Source organism: Solanum verrucosum, unplaced genomic scaffold, assembly GCF_900185275.1.
Source record: "Solanum verrucosum unplaced genomic scaffold, falcon-dt-bn FXZP01000220.1, whole genome shotgun sequence".
Lineage (NCBI taxonomy): Eukaryota > Viridiplantae > Streptophyta > Magnoliopsida > Solanales > Solanaceae > Solanum > Solanum verrucosum.
This window is the reverse complement of record NW_026020308.1, coordinates 1,491,032-1,510,512: the sequence shown is the minus strand read 5'-3', so window position 1 is coordinate 1,510,512 and position 19,481 is coordinate 1,491,032. Positions and strand designations below refer to the sequence as shown.

Below are 19,481 nucleotides of genomic sequence, written 5' to 3'. Positions count from 1 at the left end.
ATATATGAATTGGAGAAACATGTTTGTATTCACACTCTTGATCTTTTTTTATTATTTATTTATTCCTTAACTACTTGAAAGGGAGCCTCGGTGCAATGGTAAGAAACTATGTTGTTCAGATCCTTTAGAAATGTACTCGCACTTATGTCAGATCCTCGAAAAATCAATAACTTTTGGAGGATTTAGCACACACTCCATTGACATTTTTTGAAGGATCCCAATTCCCAAAGCCCTATGTATCACAAGCAAACACCACATGTGCTTTACTATTTTAATTGGTGGGGGTAGAGGGTTTTTGTGCATTATAGCACATGCCATGACTACGGGTTCTTTACTTTTTGGTGGTGTATAGGGTTTTTGTCACATAGAGAAAATCGATTCTTGCTACTCTGTTTGCTTAACACAAGTCTTATTTAACTTACATGGACAAACTTCATAGTTCATTTATATGATCTTTTTTTTTTCAATTATGAATAGGAAGTGGATTGGATAACAAAGAGATTGTCATTGAGGACTATTGGACCAACCATACCATCCATGTATGTGGACAAGAGAGTTGAGAATGATAATTCATATGGTCTAAGTATGTACACGCCTAAAACTGATGTTTGCATGAAATGGCTAAGTGATTGTGATGATGGATCAGTTGTGTATGTCTCATTTGGAAGTATGGCTGAATTGAAAGATGAGCAAATGAAGGAGATAGCTTGTGGATTGAAGAAAAGCAATCACAACTTCTTGTGGGTAGTTAGAGAATCAGAAGAGCCTAAAATTCCAAAAGATTTTTTAGAGAACATCACAAAGGAAAAGGGTCTAGTTGTAACTTGGTGTCCACAATTAGATGTGTTAGCACACAAAGCAATTGGTTGTTTTATGACACATTGTGGATGGAATTCTACTTTAGAGGCCTTGAGTTTGGGAGTTCCAATGGTGGCAATTCCAATATGGACTGATCAATGTACAAATGCTAAGTATGTGATGGATATTTGGGAGATGGGAATAAAGGCACAAGCTAATGAAAAGGGTGTTGTTAAACAAGAAGTTGTGGAACATTGCATAAAAGAAGTTATGGAAGGAGAAAGAGGCAAAGAGATTAGAAAGAATGCAACCAAATGGAGAGAAGTGACAAAAAAGGCAATGGATGAAGGTGGAAGTTCAGATAGAAACATTAATGAGTTTATTGCTAAATTAGTTAATGTGTCTTAAAGCTTTAGTGTGTATTCAATAACTATATGTTCTTCAAGCTAGTGTTGTCTTATATGTACCAAGATTTGGTACAAGTGAGTGAGTTATGCAAGATTTTGCATAATCAATATCAATTTATTGTCACAATTTCGATTTGTGAGTTTGAGTTTGAAATCATGATGGCCTTTAAGGCTTTGCCTAATGGCCTAAGTTGATAATTACTTTATATTATTTTCAATGTTCACCTATTGTATTTTTTTGCTCATAGAAATGATGTGAAAAAGAAAAGCATGTGGATTATTTGATGATGTATTTCCATGACTACATATGCTTATCTCATCAATTATCATTTTCTCTTTTTCCTTTTGCTAATGTGCTCCCACATAATAATGCAAAACATGTTTCCCAGTTACTTTTCCTTTTGATAATTAATTTGCCCCACACAATAATTGCAAAACATGTTCCCAATTATAATATTAACCAAGTCAAAGATGATTGATATACAATATGGTTGCAAAAGAGTTATGTTCATGTATTTGTTTGAAAATGTCTTACATATAAGGATGGCAATGCGGATTAGAGCGAAGTAAAGTTTTGACGCGTTAAAATTAACTCGCCCTTTATTTAAGTATTACTCTCTCCGTTCCTAATTACTTATCCACTTTTGAATTAGCACACCTATTAAGAAATCAATTAATGACATAGTGAGTTTACCATTTTACCCCTATTAATTATGAAGTGGATGGAAAATTTTGCATTTTTCAAAGTAATTGGTCATTTAATTGAGGGTATAATAGGTAAAAAAAATTGTCTTTTCTTGATTTATCAAAATGAACAAGTAATTAGGGACAACTATAAATGGAAAAGTGAACAAGTAATTAGGGACAGAGGAAGTAATTTATATTTTCTATTTTTTTATGTTCTATTTAGCTTTTAAAACATGATGATGAGTCTCTGACCTTTCTTAGTTATTATACAAGGTGTGATAAATATTCATTTGAATTTTAAATGTACTTAATTCCACAAAGTGTGATAAATTTATGGGAAATGGTCTCATATATTCCTCAACTTTGTTATTTGGAGCTGATATGTCCTCGTTATGAAAGTGGCTCATATATACCCTTACAATTATACAAACAGCTCACATATACCCTTAGTTTAACGGAAGTGAAAAAAATAGTTTTAAATTTATGTTTTTGACTTTTAAATTTTAAAAAAAATCATGTAGGGGTATATATGATCCTTTTAGCGAATTTCAAGGTATATTTTAATCTTTTTTATACATAAATTATTTTTTGACGTCTTTGATTATCATTTTTTGAGTTTCTTATTCTTATATTATTTTTTTCTTTCGTTCGTTAGTATAAAGAGAAAATTTTAAAACTAATTTTTTTGTGGCTATATTATAATTTAAAAGTACTATTTTTTTTTTACTATATTGTTATTTAGTTTTTGTATTGAAAAAAAATTTGGTCATCTATAATAAAGTTTACAAGAAAATTAGTGAAATATAAATAAATTTGACCATCAAAATAATAACTTTAAATAGTCGTTGAAACAGAAAAAATAAAAAAAAATTATGTGTGAGGAGAATTAAATATACACATATGAGATTATATTTTTTTTAAAATAATAATAATTAAAATTAATTTTTTTCACTTCCATTAGAGAAAAAGGGTATATGTGAGTCATTTGTATAGCAATAGGGGCATATATGAGTCACTTTCATAATGAGGGGTATATCAGCTCTAAATAATAAAATTGAGGGATTTATTAGACCCTTTTCCCTAAATTTATTGCAAATATTTCATTGGAATCAACGTTATCTATGGTAGCAAGCTACAGACTGTTCAAAACACTAAAAGGAACTTCTCATGAACACACCTGTCGTGCCCTGCCAATGGTGGAGCCAAGTGGTGTCGACCGACACTCCTTTATCGAAAAATTACATTGTGTAGTTAGAATAAACATATTTTTGTTATGTATATATATTACACATTGACACTTCTTGACTTCTACACGATTTTATTTCTTTATATTTTGATACCCCTTAACGAAATTCGGGCTCTGCTACTAGCCCTGTTAAAATTTTAAAAATGTTAGCTATGACCCACCTTGCCCACCCCATTTAAGTATTGCCCCACCTTGTCCCATTAGGCCTTTGCCATGCCTCGTCCTTGACCTGTCCCATTGCCATCTTTTTAACTTAAATAGAAAACCTCATTAATGTCGACTCAAAATATAATAACAAAGTGCCAAAATTTTACATGTTTATCACTAATGATACATTAACAATTATTAGCTGAAAAAAGTCTTGAAGCACACAAACTTCAAGTATTACTCTATCTGAAAGAATAACTTGATTTCATTTTAGCCTAGAGGATACATCAACAAAAAACTCCAGCCTTAGCAACGAGAATTCCTCATACAATACATATTCCTACATCCTTAAAAACTCAGACCTGCCTACTATCTCCCTCTTTCAATGTTTAAAGGGAGAAAGGACAAACATACCCCCAAACTATCATAAATGGTATACAGATACCCTCCGTCATAGTTTTGGGACATTGTTGCCTCTACCGTCCAAAAACTAGAGCAGATATAACATTTATACCTGCCGTCCAAAAAGATAAATTATGGGTGCTTTGGACTAATACCTATTATATAAAGGACGAAAGCATATGAAATACTAGCGCTAAGAATGCTTCATGGATGATCCAGCAAATTCTCAAGGCTAAGCGCTACTTTGAAGAAGCTGACCATGAGCTTGAAACTGTGCAATAGATGGAACAGTTCTCCATTAAGGCTTATCTATCAGTCCATAATAGGACCAGTTTATAAGGTGCCTTGGTATAAAAAATTGTATGCAGGAACAAAGGAGCTAAAAAGACGATCTTTACTCTGAAAATGGCAGCACATGATCGACTGCCTCACACGAGATTGCTTGCGTAAATGAGGCATAGACACAAGCTCAGTTTGTCCCATATGTCTCTTGGAAGATGAAACCAACCAACACTTGATTTGTCGATGTAATGTCACTGGTCACCTGTGGAACAAGCTACTAGTAGGGAAAGATGCCTAGACAGTCTTGATTGGCAAGGAGAACTCGCTTGGGCGATTGAACACTGCAAAGGAAGGAGTATTGTATAAAATGACATTGGCTACAACTATTTACCATGTATGGCAAGAGCATAACCATCGTATCTTCCAAAATGTTGCAGAGAAAAGTAAGCATTCGGGAGATATATTATAGAGATACTATGTATCCCAAGATAGCTACGTATATAACATAGTTTGATAACTACCCATCCTAGCTAGCTCAGGAAGAATTATTAGAGAAGAGAACAGGGGATGCTAGGTACTTCTGGGCTAGGAGCAATATGTCCTTCCCAGCTAGAGTTCTGTTTTTGTTCCTTTTCTTGAGCTGTACATTTTCCATTTGGTAAATAACATCTTTTAGTTACCAAAAAAAAAAAGTGCTTATGAAAATAAACAGTTTTTAGCAACAATGCCAAACAAGCTCTTAGTATAATAGATACAATGAGGTTGTTTATCAGCACACTAAAATCTACTTTCAACAGGTGCATTCACCCTCTTGGCATTCTTTAGTTGGTCCAGAAGCTATTCTGCATGGAAAAGAGAAACAGAAACATTATGCAACTATGATGTGCACTGTGCTCCTGGTTGAAAACACCAAAAATAGATGCTAACAACAGAATGCAATGCCAAATAACTCGTGTATTAAAAAAGTCTACTAACTCTTCTATTTTTTCTTTTTTTTAATAGTCTCACCAACCCTTCCATTCAGAAACAGAATATTTACCAACAGACAGTCGGACACAGATAAAATCACAAGCGAAACTAAAAGCCCATAATTAGGAATCTGCTTTTTATCCAACAAATGCAAATGTTCAAAATTCACAAACTGAAATACTTTAAAGTCATATATATGAACCTCATGGGCACCTAATGGCTACAAAACAGGCTGCAAACAGCTTTTGACGTCAATAATTAGTCTTTCTTTTTTTTCCAGAATCAAATAGGATTTAGACCTTGTATAATAGATGGCATGGATGGAAAGACTCATGAAGTTATTCAATGTGTGGGATATAGTAGGATAAGAACTTCTGTACCTTGGATATTTTACAATAAGAAAAGGATCCATCCAAATTCTTAACTGCAGCACAGGAGGACAGTAACTTATAGCAGCACATGTGACATTTCAGCCTGTAACCTTTATTGCCCCAATTTCCTCAATCTTTTAGCTCTTGTGCTGCAACATTTCAGTATGTAAGAATATTACCATTGGTATAAGGTGAAGGTATGGTCTTAATATACTGAAAAAACTGCCCATATAATGAGCTCAGAAACGAACTTAACATTTGCACAGATCATATTGAATGCAATATTATCTTACCTTGTTTCTCTTGTGTTTGTTAACATCATTAAGATCCTCCTTGCCATCATGCTTCTTTCTCTGATATCATCAGAAAGATCATAATCAGTGAGGTCAAACAAAAGCATAAACACATTCAATACATTATAGCTATTTGCTAAAGTCCTAAAAGTGTCAACTCTGTGATGAACTTTTTACAGCAAGAGTAATCCCAACAAGCCAGCTCAATAGTTAAGCTCCTCTAGGCCAAGACATCAAATCAAACAAGAAAAATTACCCATAATTGTTACATAGAGAAAGAAAACAATGTCAACCTCTCATTATAACAGTACATAGCATACAGTACGACGAGAAAAATTACCGAATCAAACATCTCATAAATTTAGTACATAGCATACACAGTAAAAGATGAGAGCAATCAAACAAACTAGAACTTGAAGCTACTGTTAAAAGCAAAAGGCTAGTCATGGAAATGATGATGTATATACCTTATTAAACTAAGTCAATGGCTATCTTTTGACGCAGTAACTGAAAACTGAAAGTCAAGCAACAATTGATTCAACAAACTCTAGAGCTAGATATTTCCCAAAATTAAACCTTTTTATCCTGAACTCTATTCTACTTGAATCCTATAAATGCAACTTATAAGCTACATCACAAATGATGTAGTGGAAGTTCATGGAAGCAAGAGAACAGATAGCAAGATTCTAAGTGGGACTATTAAAAATATTTCTGTCAGTTACTAAGTAATGCCATTTTCAGTAACAACACCATTGGGCCTATTATTAAGTGGCTTTACTGTGAACCAGTCTTATAAACTTCTTAAATATGAAACAACCACATGATATTCACAGTATATGGCATGCCAGGAGAATCACCGGATTTGCATAACTCTTAAATTTGCTAGTTCTTTTTTGATAAGGTAAATAATTTTATTAACATTTGCTAGTAGCAGACCTTTTCATGATGTTTCGTTGAATGGTCAGCACCAGAATCATGATGGCCAGTTTTATCTTTCTTTTTCTCTTTATCCTTATCTTTACTTCGATCTTTATGACGGTGTTTGTGCTTCTTATGCTCTTTGTCCTTCTCCTTGTCTTTATCCTTGTGCTTCTTATGCTTCTTCTCCTTGTCTTTCGACTCACTTTTAGACTTTCCAGCTACAGTGGGGATCCCTTTTTCGGACTATGAAACACCAAATCAGGAATTAGTGGAACAGGCAAACTGGCATTATAGAAAAGCACAGGGTTAGAGAAAAAAATGCAGTTCCGCGCCTCCATCTTCAGAGATCAGAAAAGGAATAAAAGGGTTACTTAAAGAGCTGAATCAGACATACTTATATAACTCAAGCTTCACACAATAGGTTTCTCACCAGAGGCAGAACAATTGGAGCTGCTTCACGTAGTTGAAAAGCTTCGTTAAGAGCATCTAACTCAAATGGTTGGATGCGTGAATTTGTCTCCTTTAAAGACGACGTATCACATATAAGCTGATCCAACTGCATCCCTTCCCCTTTCCTAATCTCTCTGTCTCCTACAACATTGTGAAGGTAGCGTGTATCTGAAATTGACAATGGAAGAGGCTTCTTGCAGAAGAACTCGTGATGAGGCAACAACTTGAAGTGATTAATAAGATCCACAGCACCTGCAAGCTCTCTTGGCCCTAATAATGTATTTGGACCAATCAACCACAGTAAGCCAATGATGTCTTAATTAAAATGAAAAAAATTTCAAGGAGAAGAAGATAAAAGAGTCAAATGATTTGATTTTAAATTCTTCATCAGAATTTTTTTAAAACGGGAAGCGCAATATTCTATCAGCAATCACAACCTTTACAAGACCTAAACTGTGTGCAAACTATGACCACTTTGGCAAGACTTCAAGCATTTTTTAGTAATTTGTGAGATCTTGTTACCAAACTCGTAACCCTATGAACAAAACACTACCAGCCAACATCAATCCAAATGCTGCAAGACGAAGCTGGATAACACATTGCTTAGCACAGACATTTTTTCAAAACCTCATTCAAAAAGCGACAAAACTAGCATCACTAATCTTCGTTTGTTTCCCAAATGTATGATAGTGGTTACATACTTGGAGTGCAAAAGAAATAGGCAAATACAAGTCAGAAGTAAATCAACCACTTCCACTTCCTGAAATTAAAAAAAAAAAATGGCACCACAAAAGAAGAAGAAAAACAGAAAAGAGAAATTCAACACCAAATACATCAAGCAGGAAATTCACATACAAGAACAGATCAAATGCAATGCATTCCATTCCACCTTCAATCAAAACCTAGGCATGCAATATGGACCCAAGTAGAGTCAAATGTTAGCAGTAGTCTTTTTACCCTAACATGCAAAGAAACTGTTCAAAGATCACAGTAAGAAGCTCACCTCTTCCAAACTTCTTGCTGTCTGGATCCATCAATTAGCGCCCAGCATAGAGATAGAGCATTATTTCCTGGTAAGTATTGGTAGGTAAGACAATGTCCACAGCTATCCAGCTAACAATGGTCTACTTATAGGATTTGGAATGCAAACAAAATGGCAATGGCATTATACAAATTCACATGTAAGCTGGCTTAGTAACCATGGTGAACCGATAAGGCGCATCAATTTCAGTATTTATACAAAGTAAAAGATACCAAGACACCTTGGTTTGGCATGGATTAATTTTAATCAAACCAAAATTGTTAAGAGTAAAAGATATGTCAGCTCCAGTAAATCCAGAATGAAACCAAACATTAATATGCCAAACTAGTGAGACAACTTAGAATGTGAATTCACGAACAGATCAGCTCGTCTAAAACCCCACATCCAGAGGGATGTAGAAATTTCTCACTGATCATGTAATGATACTTAAATATAACGTTGAACAGCAATAAAATCCAGCAGTATACATTTTCTTTAACAAGAAGTACAAGGCTCTAAAGTATGAGTGATGGGAGTCCACAGAATAGAGGGGAAAGTAAGAAAAGGAGACAACAAAACATAACTGGTAATACATGTTCAGAGACGATTATCGGGAGATATTATGAAAGTTAAATAGGCAAAAACGGAATAAAAAGGAAGTAAGTTGTTTTCAGTCTAAACCTTTATTCTAGAAGAGGCATGAAAGAACGCAAATGATGAAGACAGCCAGTTTTGGGATGAAATTAATAATGACATGGTTCCCATGTATCAAGTCATCAAAATACATCATAACATGAATAGTGAAATAAGATAATAAATGTCTAGTTGGTCAGGATACTCGGCTTTCACCCGAGAGACCCGAGTTCAAGTCCCGGCAATGGAATATTTAGGGAAAAAAAGATAATAAAAAACTAATGTTGAAAGCCGTCTCAAGAGGAAACATGCAAACGTAAAAGATCCCACTACGCAACTTTAGACAATTGACCAGGAGACGAATACTCCCTCTTACCAGATAAAATGACCTGATTTTACTAACGGGGAGTTCAAAAACAGAATGTATGAATAGATTATTATATTGGGATTGGTAGAGAAGTATTATAAAAATAGTTTATTATTATCTGTGAAAGGTGCGTTTACGCCCTAAAACGAGGCATAAAACATGTTGAGTGTTTCGCCTCGCTTTATAAGCACTTCGGTGTCGTCATCAAGGATGTAAAACATACTTTTCCTTGCCAATGAGTGCAATCTTGAAGAGGTGACACTAAACAATTGATATTTCATTTTATTAGAATTATTTTTCAATTTCTTTGTCAACATATTTATTGTTCATGCTTATGATTATTAGTCTGGGACTACACATACATATTTGTAGTTTTTCTCCATTTGCGTCTTTTTCCAATAAAGCACACGCTTTATTTGCGCTTAAAACCCAAAGGACCTTAGAACTTTTTTGTGCATTTCGCTTTCAATAACACTAATTATTATATGGATTTAGGAAAAGAGGTGGACAATCCAGCAGAAGAGATCTCACATTAAGTTGTAGTCAAGGATTTGACCTAGTAGTCAATAAAATGGATGAAAAACACGATTCAAAATTTAAATCCCAACAGAGACAAGAAGAATAGTAGGTGATTTTGTTTCATCTATCTAAGCATTCATGAGAAAACTTATTTGGTACTTGTTCTTGTGGAAGGTAACATGTATCTGGTGGAATAGCTGAGATGCATACAAGCATGCCCAGAAACCACTGTTATCAACTGATAAAATAAAAGGAGATGTCGCATGAGGAGTGTCATAAAATACATGAAAGGTTCCATGTATCGAGTCAATTTTAATTTCTTTGTTTGATTTCTTATAATTTGTTTCACTGCATAAAAAATCTTTATTATAGCTATACATAACATTACAACCAAAAAAAGTCTTTTTTAAAATGTTTTGAGAAAATTCCACATGGGTCAATTTGGGCTACATAATTATCCCAAATCCGCCCCAACTTTTGATGGGCTGAATTGGCGTGACAAAATGGGCCACCCAAACTTGGGTCGGTCATGTTTTCATTGGCTAATTTTGCCACCCTTATGCCATAGTAAGTTATAAAAAAAAATGGTCAAACACATAAGGGGGCCCTTAAACTTGCCACAATTTTTCATTTTGGCACCTTAACTATAGCGTGTTCCAATTAGACACTTCAACATCATTAAAATTATACCTATTAAACACAAATAAGTGATGTGGCAAAGTGTGTGCATCACATTTTCTCTAAGAGAGTGAAAGCCTAAAAAAATATTCTATTTAATTTCTTTTCCTGTCTTCTTTCTATTGTCATCTGAAACTACCGAATCATGAAATACTATATGAGTCAATTTAATTTAATTGAAACAATAACTATCAGGATCTTTATGATACAGAATAATGATAAAATTAGATAATCACTATTTGGTATTTAGTATAATAACCATTGGCCTGGGTCTCTAGGATACAAGAAAACAAAGAGGCGTAGACTAAAGGCATACATTTTTAGTTTAATTATCTATAGGAAGGAGAAAACAGATAATGAGAACAACTTATAGCACTAATAATGCACAACACAAAACACAATACTGGCAACAATCGGGATTGAAAATTGAGAAGAATATGAGCAAAGCTTTAGGGGAGGGGGTAGGAGACGATGGAAGAGACTAGGGTTGAAGAACACTGGCATAACGATTGGTATTGAGAAGTGGGAAGAAAATACACTATGGGAAGGGGGGATCATGCGAAAATAACATATATATTATTTTAAAATGTTGTTTTAGTAATATATGAGTCCAAATGCCACGTATCTTCATTTTATTTGGAACTTATTCATGTCAATGAGTGTGAATAACACACTTTATATTTTTGGGGAATTATCGGTGAGGTGCTTCAAAGACAAAGTTCAGACTTAAGTGTCTAATTGGAACAAGCCATAGTTAAGCCTAAGGTGCCAAAATGAAAATTTGTGGCAAGTTTAAGGGGCCTTTATGTGTTTGGTCTATAAAAAATATAAAAGGCATCAATTTATCAGTTTGATTCATTTGACGGAAATGTGCCATATGAAGAAAAATGATTGAGCATTTCAAATGAGGCAACAAGGACACTTGGTCACTATTTTGGGAAGGAAAGAGTAACTCACTAGCAGGATATATAACAAAAGAAAACTCACAATCTGCACAAAAAGAAGATAATTGATTGGGAATCCTCTTTTCAGATATGACAAGGGCTGTCATGTTTTCTTTTAATTACTGCTTTGATTTGTTTGATCAGAAGTTCTTCAAGAAACAGCCTCTCTACGTTGGAGATGTAGTGGTGAGGCCTACTACGTACACTCTCCCTCCCAAAACCACACTTTGTGGGATTTCACTGGATTTTTTGTTGTTATTGTCTATCCTATATCTTTTTCTAAAACCATACATTTACAACATATCGAAAAAGGACCAAAACTCAATTGACAATAAAGGAAAAAGATCAATCCCAATAAGCAATAACTAGACTTTCAATTTCCAAAATCTTAGACCACCTTTAACGCCAAAATTCCAAAAATTCACATACTAAAATATGCCAGTATATTTCAAATTCACTCGAAAACCAAAGTTAAGTCATTGTTCCCCATTCTCATCATTTAATACATTCCAGTATCAACCAAACATCTTCATCGCCAGAGTTCAATTATAAGCAAAAACACAGCAAAGAGGAATCCAAAACATACAATCATACAACATATATGAATTCAAATTTCGACGTAGAAAGAAAGCATACTCGATCTGACAGAGTGATCGGAGAAGCAAATTAGGGTTCCGGCGAAGCACGAATCTATTTTGCTCTCCAATTGAGATGCTATTAAAACCCTAATTCCTCTTTCGCCAAGTTGAGATGCTATTGGGGGAAAATGGACCTGGATTTTTTAATTAATAGTATATATTATCAACCTGTCATTTATTTGTTAAGTAATAACCCTATAACTAATTTTCTTTATAAACATGGTGTTCGGGTGGCTCTTTTCTTAATCAGAGATTTTGGTTCGAGACTTAGATACAGGGGAAAAAAAAGTTTCTCCTTAATGAGGTTTAAAGCGCGTGATGTTGAATTAGTCAGATTTCAATGCAGATATAGTATATTAGATGGATTTTTTTAAAGAAAACATGGTGTTCAATTTCGTTTACGCACAATTTGACTAATTTTATGAGATATTTATCATTTTACACTAGAATTAGGTATCAAATAACAATACCGAAAGCTACAAAAGATGGAAGAAATCAGTAATATTTTTATTTGTGTTGGAATTTGGAGATGAGAACTTGTGATTTTCAATCGACATTACTAATATTTTAATGAAATAATTATTTGAAAGTAGAATTGACCTAACTATATAGTCAAAATGAGACATGGTTTTTAAATTTTACCAAATTTAACTAGTTAACTATTGTTATCTCTCTTCCTTACACACCCAAAAGTCAAAACTCTCTCTCTCTCCATATTCCACTCTCGGATCATTTTTGAAATTTTCAGATATGATTTTATTAGTTGATTTGCTAATTGGAGGAAGTTTCTTCGATGAAGGTGGTGATAACGGCAATTAAATGATTTGATTGTTTTACTTGTTCAAGTGAAATGAATGGTCTCATATTTATATTAAGTTGAATTATTGGTAATGGTCACTACTTTTGAAGAAATTTACATCTTTAAGTCATTAGTTTCTATTCGTTATTGGAGTTACTATGAAATACTATTGATGTTGTTGAAGTCATAAGCAACAATTATTAAAGTTTGAAGTTTCCAAATTTTGAAAATTTGTTTTTTTTTCACAAATAAGTTTTATTTCAAGTGGATATTATTGAGACTACATATTGAGGAGCCTAAATATGAATTTTTGGGTGATTTGATCTAGTTTTGGAGGTGTTTTTGGATGAACATGTACGTCAACTTTTATATATTTTTGTAAAAACTAAAACTTGCATATCATTTACCAGAGTACAGGAGATAATCATAAAGTGTTACGATTAAAAACAAATGGTAATATCTACAATGTTACTGATTCTTAGCGATGTCATCAGAATTTTAACCAACGCTTAGATATTTATATAATCGATTATCAACCAATATGATCTCTAAAACAAAATTAATTTCCTAAAAGTTTAGTCATTATTCAGAAAAAGATCACTATGAATAATTAGCCGTAGTTATCTTTTAAATGAACATGATAGACAAATATATAAGTTAAAACTCAATGGAATAGAAGGCTGAAGTAAAAATATAATCCCATACATTGTCAAAATTGACAAGTCTCATTCTACTAAGCATGCAAAACTGAGGTTTCTACCTAGTAGCAAAAGAAAAACAATATAAATAGAAAACCTTAAGGCAACAAGGATTCAAAGTTCTTCTACAAATTCACTAATCATCGTCTTCCTCGTCGTCGTCATCATTTCCACCAGCTGCGTTCAAAGCATTGAGTCTCTCGATCAACTTAGCTTTCCTCTCTTCATAAGTCAGCTTCTTAAGGTTGTACCTGCAGAACAGCCCCAAGAAGTATAGTTTAAAAAACGATGGACTTTCTGTCAGGACACATCTAAGCACTATGTAGTTCAGACAGTAACGTAGCACGATAATCAGTAGAGATGAAGATCCTCCAGAAATGCATCAAAACAAGTTACACCTCAAGCAAATGAAGAACGGGCCTAAGTGGACACAGGATACAACACTAGTGCACCTATGAATTTCAACTTGTCCTGGTGATTTTAACTTCTATCATTGATCATTTTCTATAAAGCTGATAAGACTAAGGAAAAAAAATTCAGACCTCTTGTGTGTCTTGGGAGGTTGCTTTCCAGACTTCTTTGGACTTAGGTCTGCACGTATGGCAGCATGAACCTTCTTGTACATCTCCTCAAGATTGTCTGCCTCAAGACCCGACTTGATGTATAAGCTGAAGTGTGTCTGATATTTCTCAGGTTCATCTTCCATCAAAGTCTGCAAACAATGGTTGAGCATATTAGAGACGGGGAGTAAATAGAAGCCAGAACAAACACTGAAAATAAACAATCTTCTATGCCCTACCCATGGATTCTACATAAATTACAAAAGAATCAATCTAAGGTACTTCTATATCTCACATTCATATAAGCAGCAACGTGGCCACCATAGATATACTTGCGGTGAACTTCTGCATCGAGTTGCTTAGAGTCCTTGCTGTATCCAGCAAACCTCTTCTCGCTATGAGGGATGTCGATCCCACCATCCAATGCACCCTGAGTCAAAGAATCAATATTCCACAACACAGATAAGACACAGTTTAAATGTCACATGACATGATTTATACATAATTAATATCTCACCATCCAATGCACCCTGAAACCAAGAAAAATGTTGCAGATAGACATTTTATTGTTTAATGCACCTTAAATAATAAAAATGAAGGAAAACATGGTCCCTCGTAGAGAAAAATTACTACATGATCTACCCAACAGCCCCTACCATATTTAGGAGAGTTAAACAAAGTTTTAGTTTCTCAGAGAGTAGAAATAATCTTGATAATGTTCTTTACTTTGAAGTTATAGCTGATTGGAGAACCATTCAATCAACAACTCACAGAAAGTATAAGATGTTGTTTCACAAATTAAAATTTTCAATTAAAGCAAATATTAGCAGTCTGGCGCATCGTATAGACTTAAACTCAGAGAGAAGAAACCAACAGCAAAAGCAGGTTAATACCTTGAGAGCACCAAAAACACGGTTCCCTGTGGTAGTTCTCAAGAGGCCGACGTCCAAGAGAGCACGGAAAGGCCTCCTGCTTTCAGCAGGTTCAACGGAGTAGTCCTCTCCGTTGACCTGTAACAACATGCAATTGAAGTTAGACATACAAGAAACTGCAAACAGGACAAAAGATGCACCCAGAAACCTTGCTTGCAGCTACCACTTACATCAAGATTTCCTTGATATTCTTCATCCATTTCAAGCTTCTTGAGAACTCGCCTTGCCAAAAGAAGTCCGGTACAGTATGCTAAAATGAGGCATTAAACCACTTATTAATTAGATATACAGAAGAATTTCATCTGGGATAACCAATAAATGAATAGCTTGTGTAAGTACCAGCAGCATAGTTCGTCAATCCAACTTTAAGTCCAAAATGAGGCAACTCGCTTGCATAAGCAGAAGCAAGAATCATGTCACCAGCAATACTAGCAGACACAATTTGTGCAATTATGTCCTTGTTAGTCTAGAGAATATGTTAAGATAAAACTCGGGAAAAATCACCACCCAACATCACAGATAAGTTACTATCAGAATTTCCATCACTAATCAAGTGAAAACATTCCAAGTGACATTCTATGAATGCACAGTAATAAGGAATTGTTCTGTGGACCAAACAAAAAGTAGATCATTCTCCAAAAGAAATAGCAACATAACCAAGTAGCTGCTTTGCAAGTTAAAAGGGCAGAAAATGCATTAGAAAGGATACAAATCGAACAACGAAACGGTATTTTGGAGTGTTGTACTTGTTTTTGTCCTGATTGATCAGACGATTCCTGGCTCTATAGTCAGTCTTTCCCTCTACACAGTAACAAAACATTGAAATTAGTGATATTTTAATTGAGAACAGACCAGAAAAGATGAAGGAAGATAGTGTTTTACCTCTCCTTCTCTTGAATTTAACCTGGAAACGCTTGAAGTAAGCCCTAGTCTTCTGGACTTTGATGAAGGCCTGCAACATAATTTAGCAACAATGTCAAAACTCAAAGAAAATGAAGCATTCAAAATCATTGTTAACGCAACTTGTACCAATCATTCATTTGCAGGTCATATACAATTTTTTCCCAAACAAAATGCTATTGGAAGGTCAAGTAAGTAACATAAGCTTTATTTTAGATCTAGAAGAGAATCGATAAGTGGTTCAATCCCATCACGGGATATGCAGTGGAGGATGGAGTTCATAAGTTTCAAACAGTATTTTTTGACACAACATAAATACATGAAGAAAATCCTTCTAGATATTAAAAAGTCCAATTAGTTCAACGATAAGAACCTTAAAGCTTGAACCTTTCAAGTTTAAAACCTAAGTTAAACTGCAGTGATATACTGTCATTAAAATCAAGCTCAAATCAGATATAGATTGCAAAATCCAAGTCCACAAAAGAGAATAAGACAGCTTCCATCACTAGCTCTACAAGTTGACAATCTGAGCTACGAAAATCAAACTCCTTGCCCCTATTATATTATCTACTGCCTAATATTTATACAAAATAAATTGTTATACCAACATTCTGATCCATAGAGAAATATTTTCAACTTCCCAAGAGATAATCCATTTTTTGTTAATATTTTCATACATACACCAAAAAAAAAAGTGGAAACAAAAGCAAATCAAACTAAGCACATCTCAATAACATAAAAACAGGTCCATAAACAACAAAAATAACACCAAAACCACAATTTACTGCTCTTATATACACCAAATAACCATATACAGTACAAATTATGCATGAAAAACTCTATAGCTATAATTTTTTTGGACAACAAAATGTATATCATGAATTGAAAAGTACAATAGAAAATCTGAAACATACATTTCATTGAGATTATAAAAAGTTAATTAATTCTTACCATTGTTGTTCGTCAATTAAGCCTCCGCCGGCGCTTGGGGCTGTGGGGAATGAAGTGAAGAAGAAGCTTGTGTGAGAAAAACACTACTAATATGAAGCTAAAATACCTAACGAAACCCTAATGGGCCAATCATGAAATGTTGACCTGAAGGCCCATGTGGGTTCAGCCCATTGATATATGAAGCCCATAATTATTAATATTAAGATTAGAATTTATTTTTTAGAAAATACATAAATTATACTTTAATGTTTTCCAAAAAAAAAAAGTTATATACCTATTTTATTCGAAATCTCATCACCTCCTAATCTAGTAAGATTTTGAAGTATTTTATATATGAACGATATGTTACGAAATTAGCAAATTGAATAAAAATTAAGATTAATTATCGAAAAACTTCGAGTTTTTAGTCATGAAAAAAGATAATACTTAATAGATTAATGAAATAGATGAGAAAAGCTAATATGCTAAACTTATTTTTGTAGTAACTCAAATAACAATAGTGAGAAAATATACATGTGAATTTTTTTTAACAATGAGAGTGAACTAAAGGCGTAAGAAATGGTATAGTTATCCAATTTTGAATGATACAATATAATCATAGAAATAAATTTGATTAACTAATACATGATAAGTCAATAAAAATACGTAATGTCTTGTACGAATAACAAGTAGTCTTGATATTTAATTTGTGGTTTTGTTTAAGCAATTAAGAAAAAATCAATATATTTAATTCATAAAATAAAGAGATATAATTTAGTTCACATAGCCTATAAAGGTATTGAAATGTGATTTTATTTCATGATTTAAAATTATAAGATGAAATTAGTACTTGAATATGTAATTTTACTTTATGATTTTAAATTATGAGATGAAATTTCAAATTCTCGAAAAAAACTTGATTTGAAAATTTTATATCATGATTTTATATTTTTCAATATAAACCCATGAGTTTATATTTTATAAAGAAAATCATTATTTTATATCAACCAAACATTTATTTCATATCAAAAAAAAAATTGACATTATTACTCTTACCAGCCTTTAAACAATTTATATGAGATATAATTATTGCTCTTACCAATTAAATTTATTATTATTTCCTACTTTATTTAATTTTCATAAAATATTGACACACAAGTGAAATAAGGCATGACCATCATGATATTGACACACAAGTGATGATTGTCATAGCTTATACAATGAGACATAATTTGTTGTGAGAATACCAAGGGAGTCATGAAAATTCACGAAATATGACACATGATAACACAATTGCTAATGATATTGACCAACAAACGTCTCAAAGTAACATATTGGTTCATCTTTTCAATCATTTGATCTAGAAATGTGTGCTTAAAATGATAAGATTGTTTGTACTATGTGAGGAGATTATATTAAAACGTAGTATACTACAACTCATGTTCAATTTTATTTTTTATCGAACTAAAGTTCAATCATAAATGTTGTATATTTATTTAGAATAACTTTGTAACAGTGTATTATACTTTTGTTATGAACTTTTCTAATTTAAGATAGTATAAGACCTAGGGAGACAAGTTGTGAGGTTTTCATATTAATGAGTAAAAATATATTGCATGTCTAAACAAAACTTCAGATTTAAATCAGTTTGATTTCAAAACACACCCAAACAAACTTATGAAGACAATATTGTAATGTAACATCCAAACAATAAAAACATCCCTAGTGAAATTTTACAAGTGAAATGTGAGTCGGATAAAATGTACACACATTACCCTTACCTAGTAAAGGTCCAATAACTATTTTCGAAAAATCGTGACTTAAGTACTACATTTCAAACTAGGTATGAAAAAAGAAAAACAACAATGAGGAAAACAAAGGAACTAGCAAGAAAACTATAACAACAATAGAATAATACGATAACCTAAACACAATAAACAATAAATGACTCATGATAGCAATCAAAAGCAAGACATTGTAATAATAAAGCTAAACCCTACGAAAAGCAAGATAACACTCCAAACTACTAACATCCAACCTAGTATACATGTGATGTCCACATCCTCCTATCTAGGGTTATATTTTCGATAATATAAAGTTGTGTCACATCATGTCTAATCACTTCCCCCTAATATTTTATCGGTCTATCTCTCTCCCTAATACAAATAAGAGAACAATAACAAAAATAGAATAGTGTGATAACCTAAACATAGTAAATAATAGATGACTAATGATAGTAATCAAAAGTAAGACACTATAATAACAAGGTTAAATTTACCCTACGAAAAGTTAGACAACACTTCAAAACTACTAGTCATCTACCCTAGTATGTGATGTCCACACCCTCATATCTAAAGTTAATCTTCGATAATATAAAGATATATCATATCATGTTTAATCACTTCTCCTTAATACTTTCAGTTTACATCTCTCCCTGTACCTATTATATTTAACCTCCTACACATACTCACTAAGACATGTGTACATCTCCTACTAATATGCACAAATCATTTTAGCCTCACTTCCTCATCTTGACCACCACATACGTCACCACATCTTATTATGGATATACTCATTTTGAATCTTATCGCTTCTAAGATACATATACATTTATGTGTCCCAATATCCTATTTTTGACAATGTTTTCTTCTATAAGCATAAGAGTTATGACTAACCAACACATGCTTTATACAACAAAATAATCTATACTCTTATAAAACTTATTTAAATTTAGGTGATGGTTTTTATCACACAAAAACTCCGAAGACAAACCTCCCCATCATCAAACCGCACCAATAAGATGTGTGACATATCACTAAATTTGCATCACATCCAAACAAGGTGTTATAAATTCCGATGCTGATGTGAGTGATTAACAATAGTTCCAAT

The 19,481-nt window shown here is 33.2% G+C and overlaps 3 protein-coding genes across 4 annotated transcripts; 1 reads left to right on the top strand and 2 right to left on the bottom strand.

Moving 5' to 3' along the window:
• Positions 1-3: 3 nt before the first annotated feature.
• Positions 4-1,248, top strand: LOC125835116 (UDP-glycosyltransferase 74E2-like; the record flags this gene model as incomplete). The annotated part of the gene is made up of 2 exons (XM_049514252.1): positions 4-21; positions 478-1,248. Coding segments are annotated over 2 exons (747 nt in total), but the record flags the coding sequence as incomplete, so codon positions are not given.
• Positions 1,249-4,555: 3,307 nt separating this feature from the next.
• Positions 4,556-11,911, bottom strand: LOC125835041 (mediator of RNA polymerase II transcription subunit 19a-like). Of its 2 annotated transcripts, XM_049514178.1 has the most exons (7): positions 11,772-11,911; positions 7,977-8,043; positions 6,954-7,243; positions 6,539-6,766; positions 5,603-5,662; positions 5,319-5,362; positions 4,556-4,811 (listed from the first exon to the last, which is right to left on the bottom strand). In XM_049514178.1, the coding sequence occupies exons 2-7, from the start codon at positions 8,005-8,007 to the stop codon at positions 4,760-4,762; spliced, it is 705 nt and encodes a 234-aa protein (XP_049370135.1). In that variant the 5' UTR covers positions 8,008-8,043; positions 11,772-11,911; the 3' UTR covers positions 4,556-4,759. The 2 variants fall into 2 exon arrangements, with proteins under 2 accessions (XP_049370135.1, XP_049370136.1); XM_049514179.1 differs by lacking the exons at positions 4,556-4,811; positions 5,319-5,362 and adding an exon at positions 5,365-5,458 and having other exon boundaries at positions 11,772-11,885.
• A 1,314-nt stretch (positions 11,912-13,225) lies between these two features.
• LOC125835043 (60S ribosomal protein L5-like) lies at positions 13,226-16,750 on the bottom strand. The gene is made up of 9 exons (XM_049514183.1): positions 16,614-16,750; positions 15,645-15,714; positions 15,472-15,563; positions 15,102-15,228; positions 14,933-15,012; positions 14,724-14,840; positions 14,126-14,260; positions 13,813-13,982; positions 13,226-13,521 (listed from the first exon to the last, which is right to left on the bottom strand). Exons 1-9 carry the CDS (start codon positions 16,614-16,616, stop codon positions 13,407-13,409), a joined length of 909 nt encoding a protein of 302 aa, XP_049370140.1. The 5' UTR covers positions 16,617-16,750; the 3' UTR covers positions 13,226-13,406.
• Between the last annotated feature and the right edge of the window lie 2,731 nt (positions 16,751-19,481).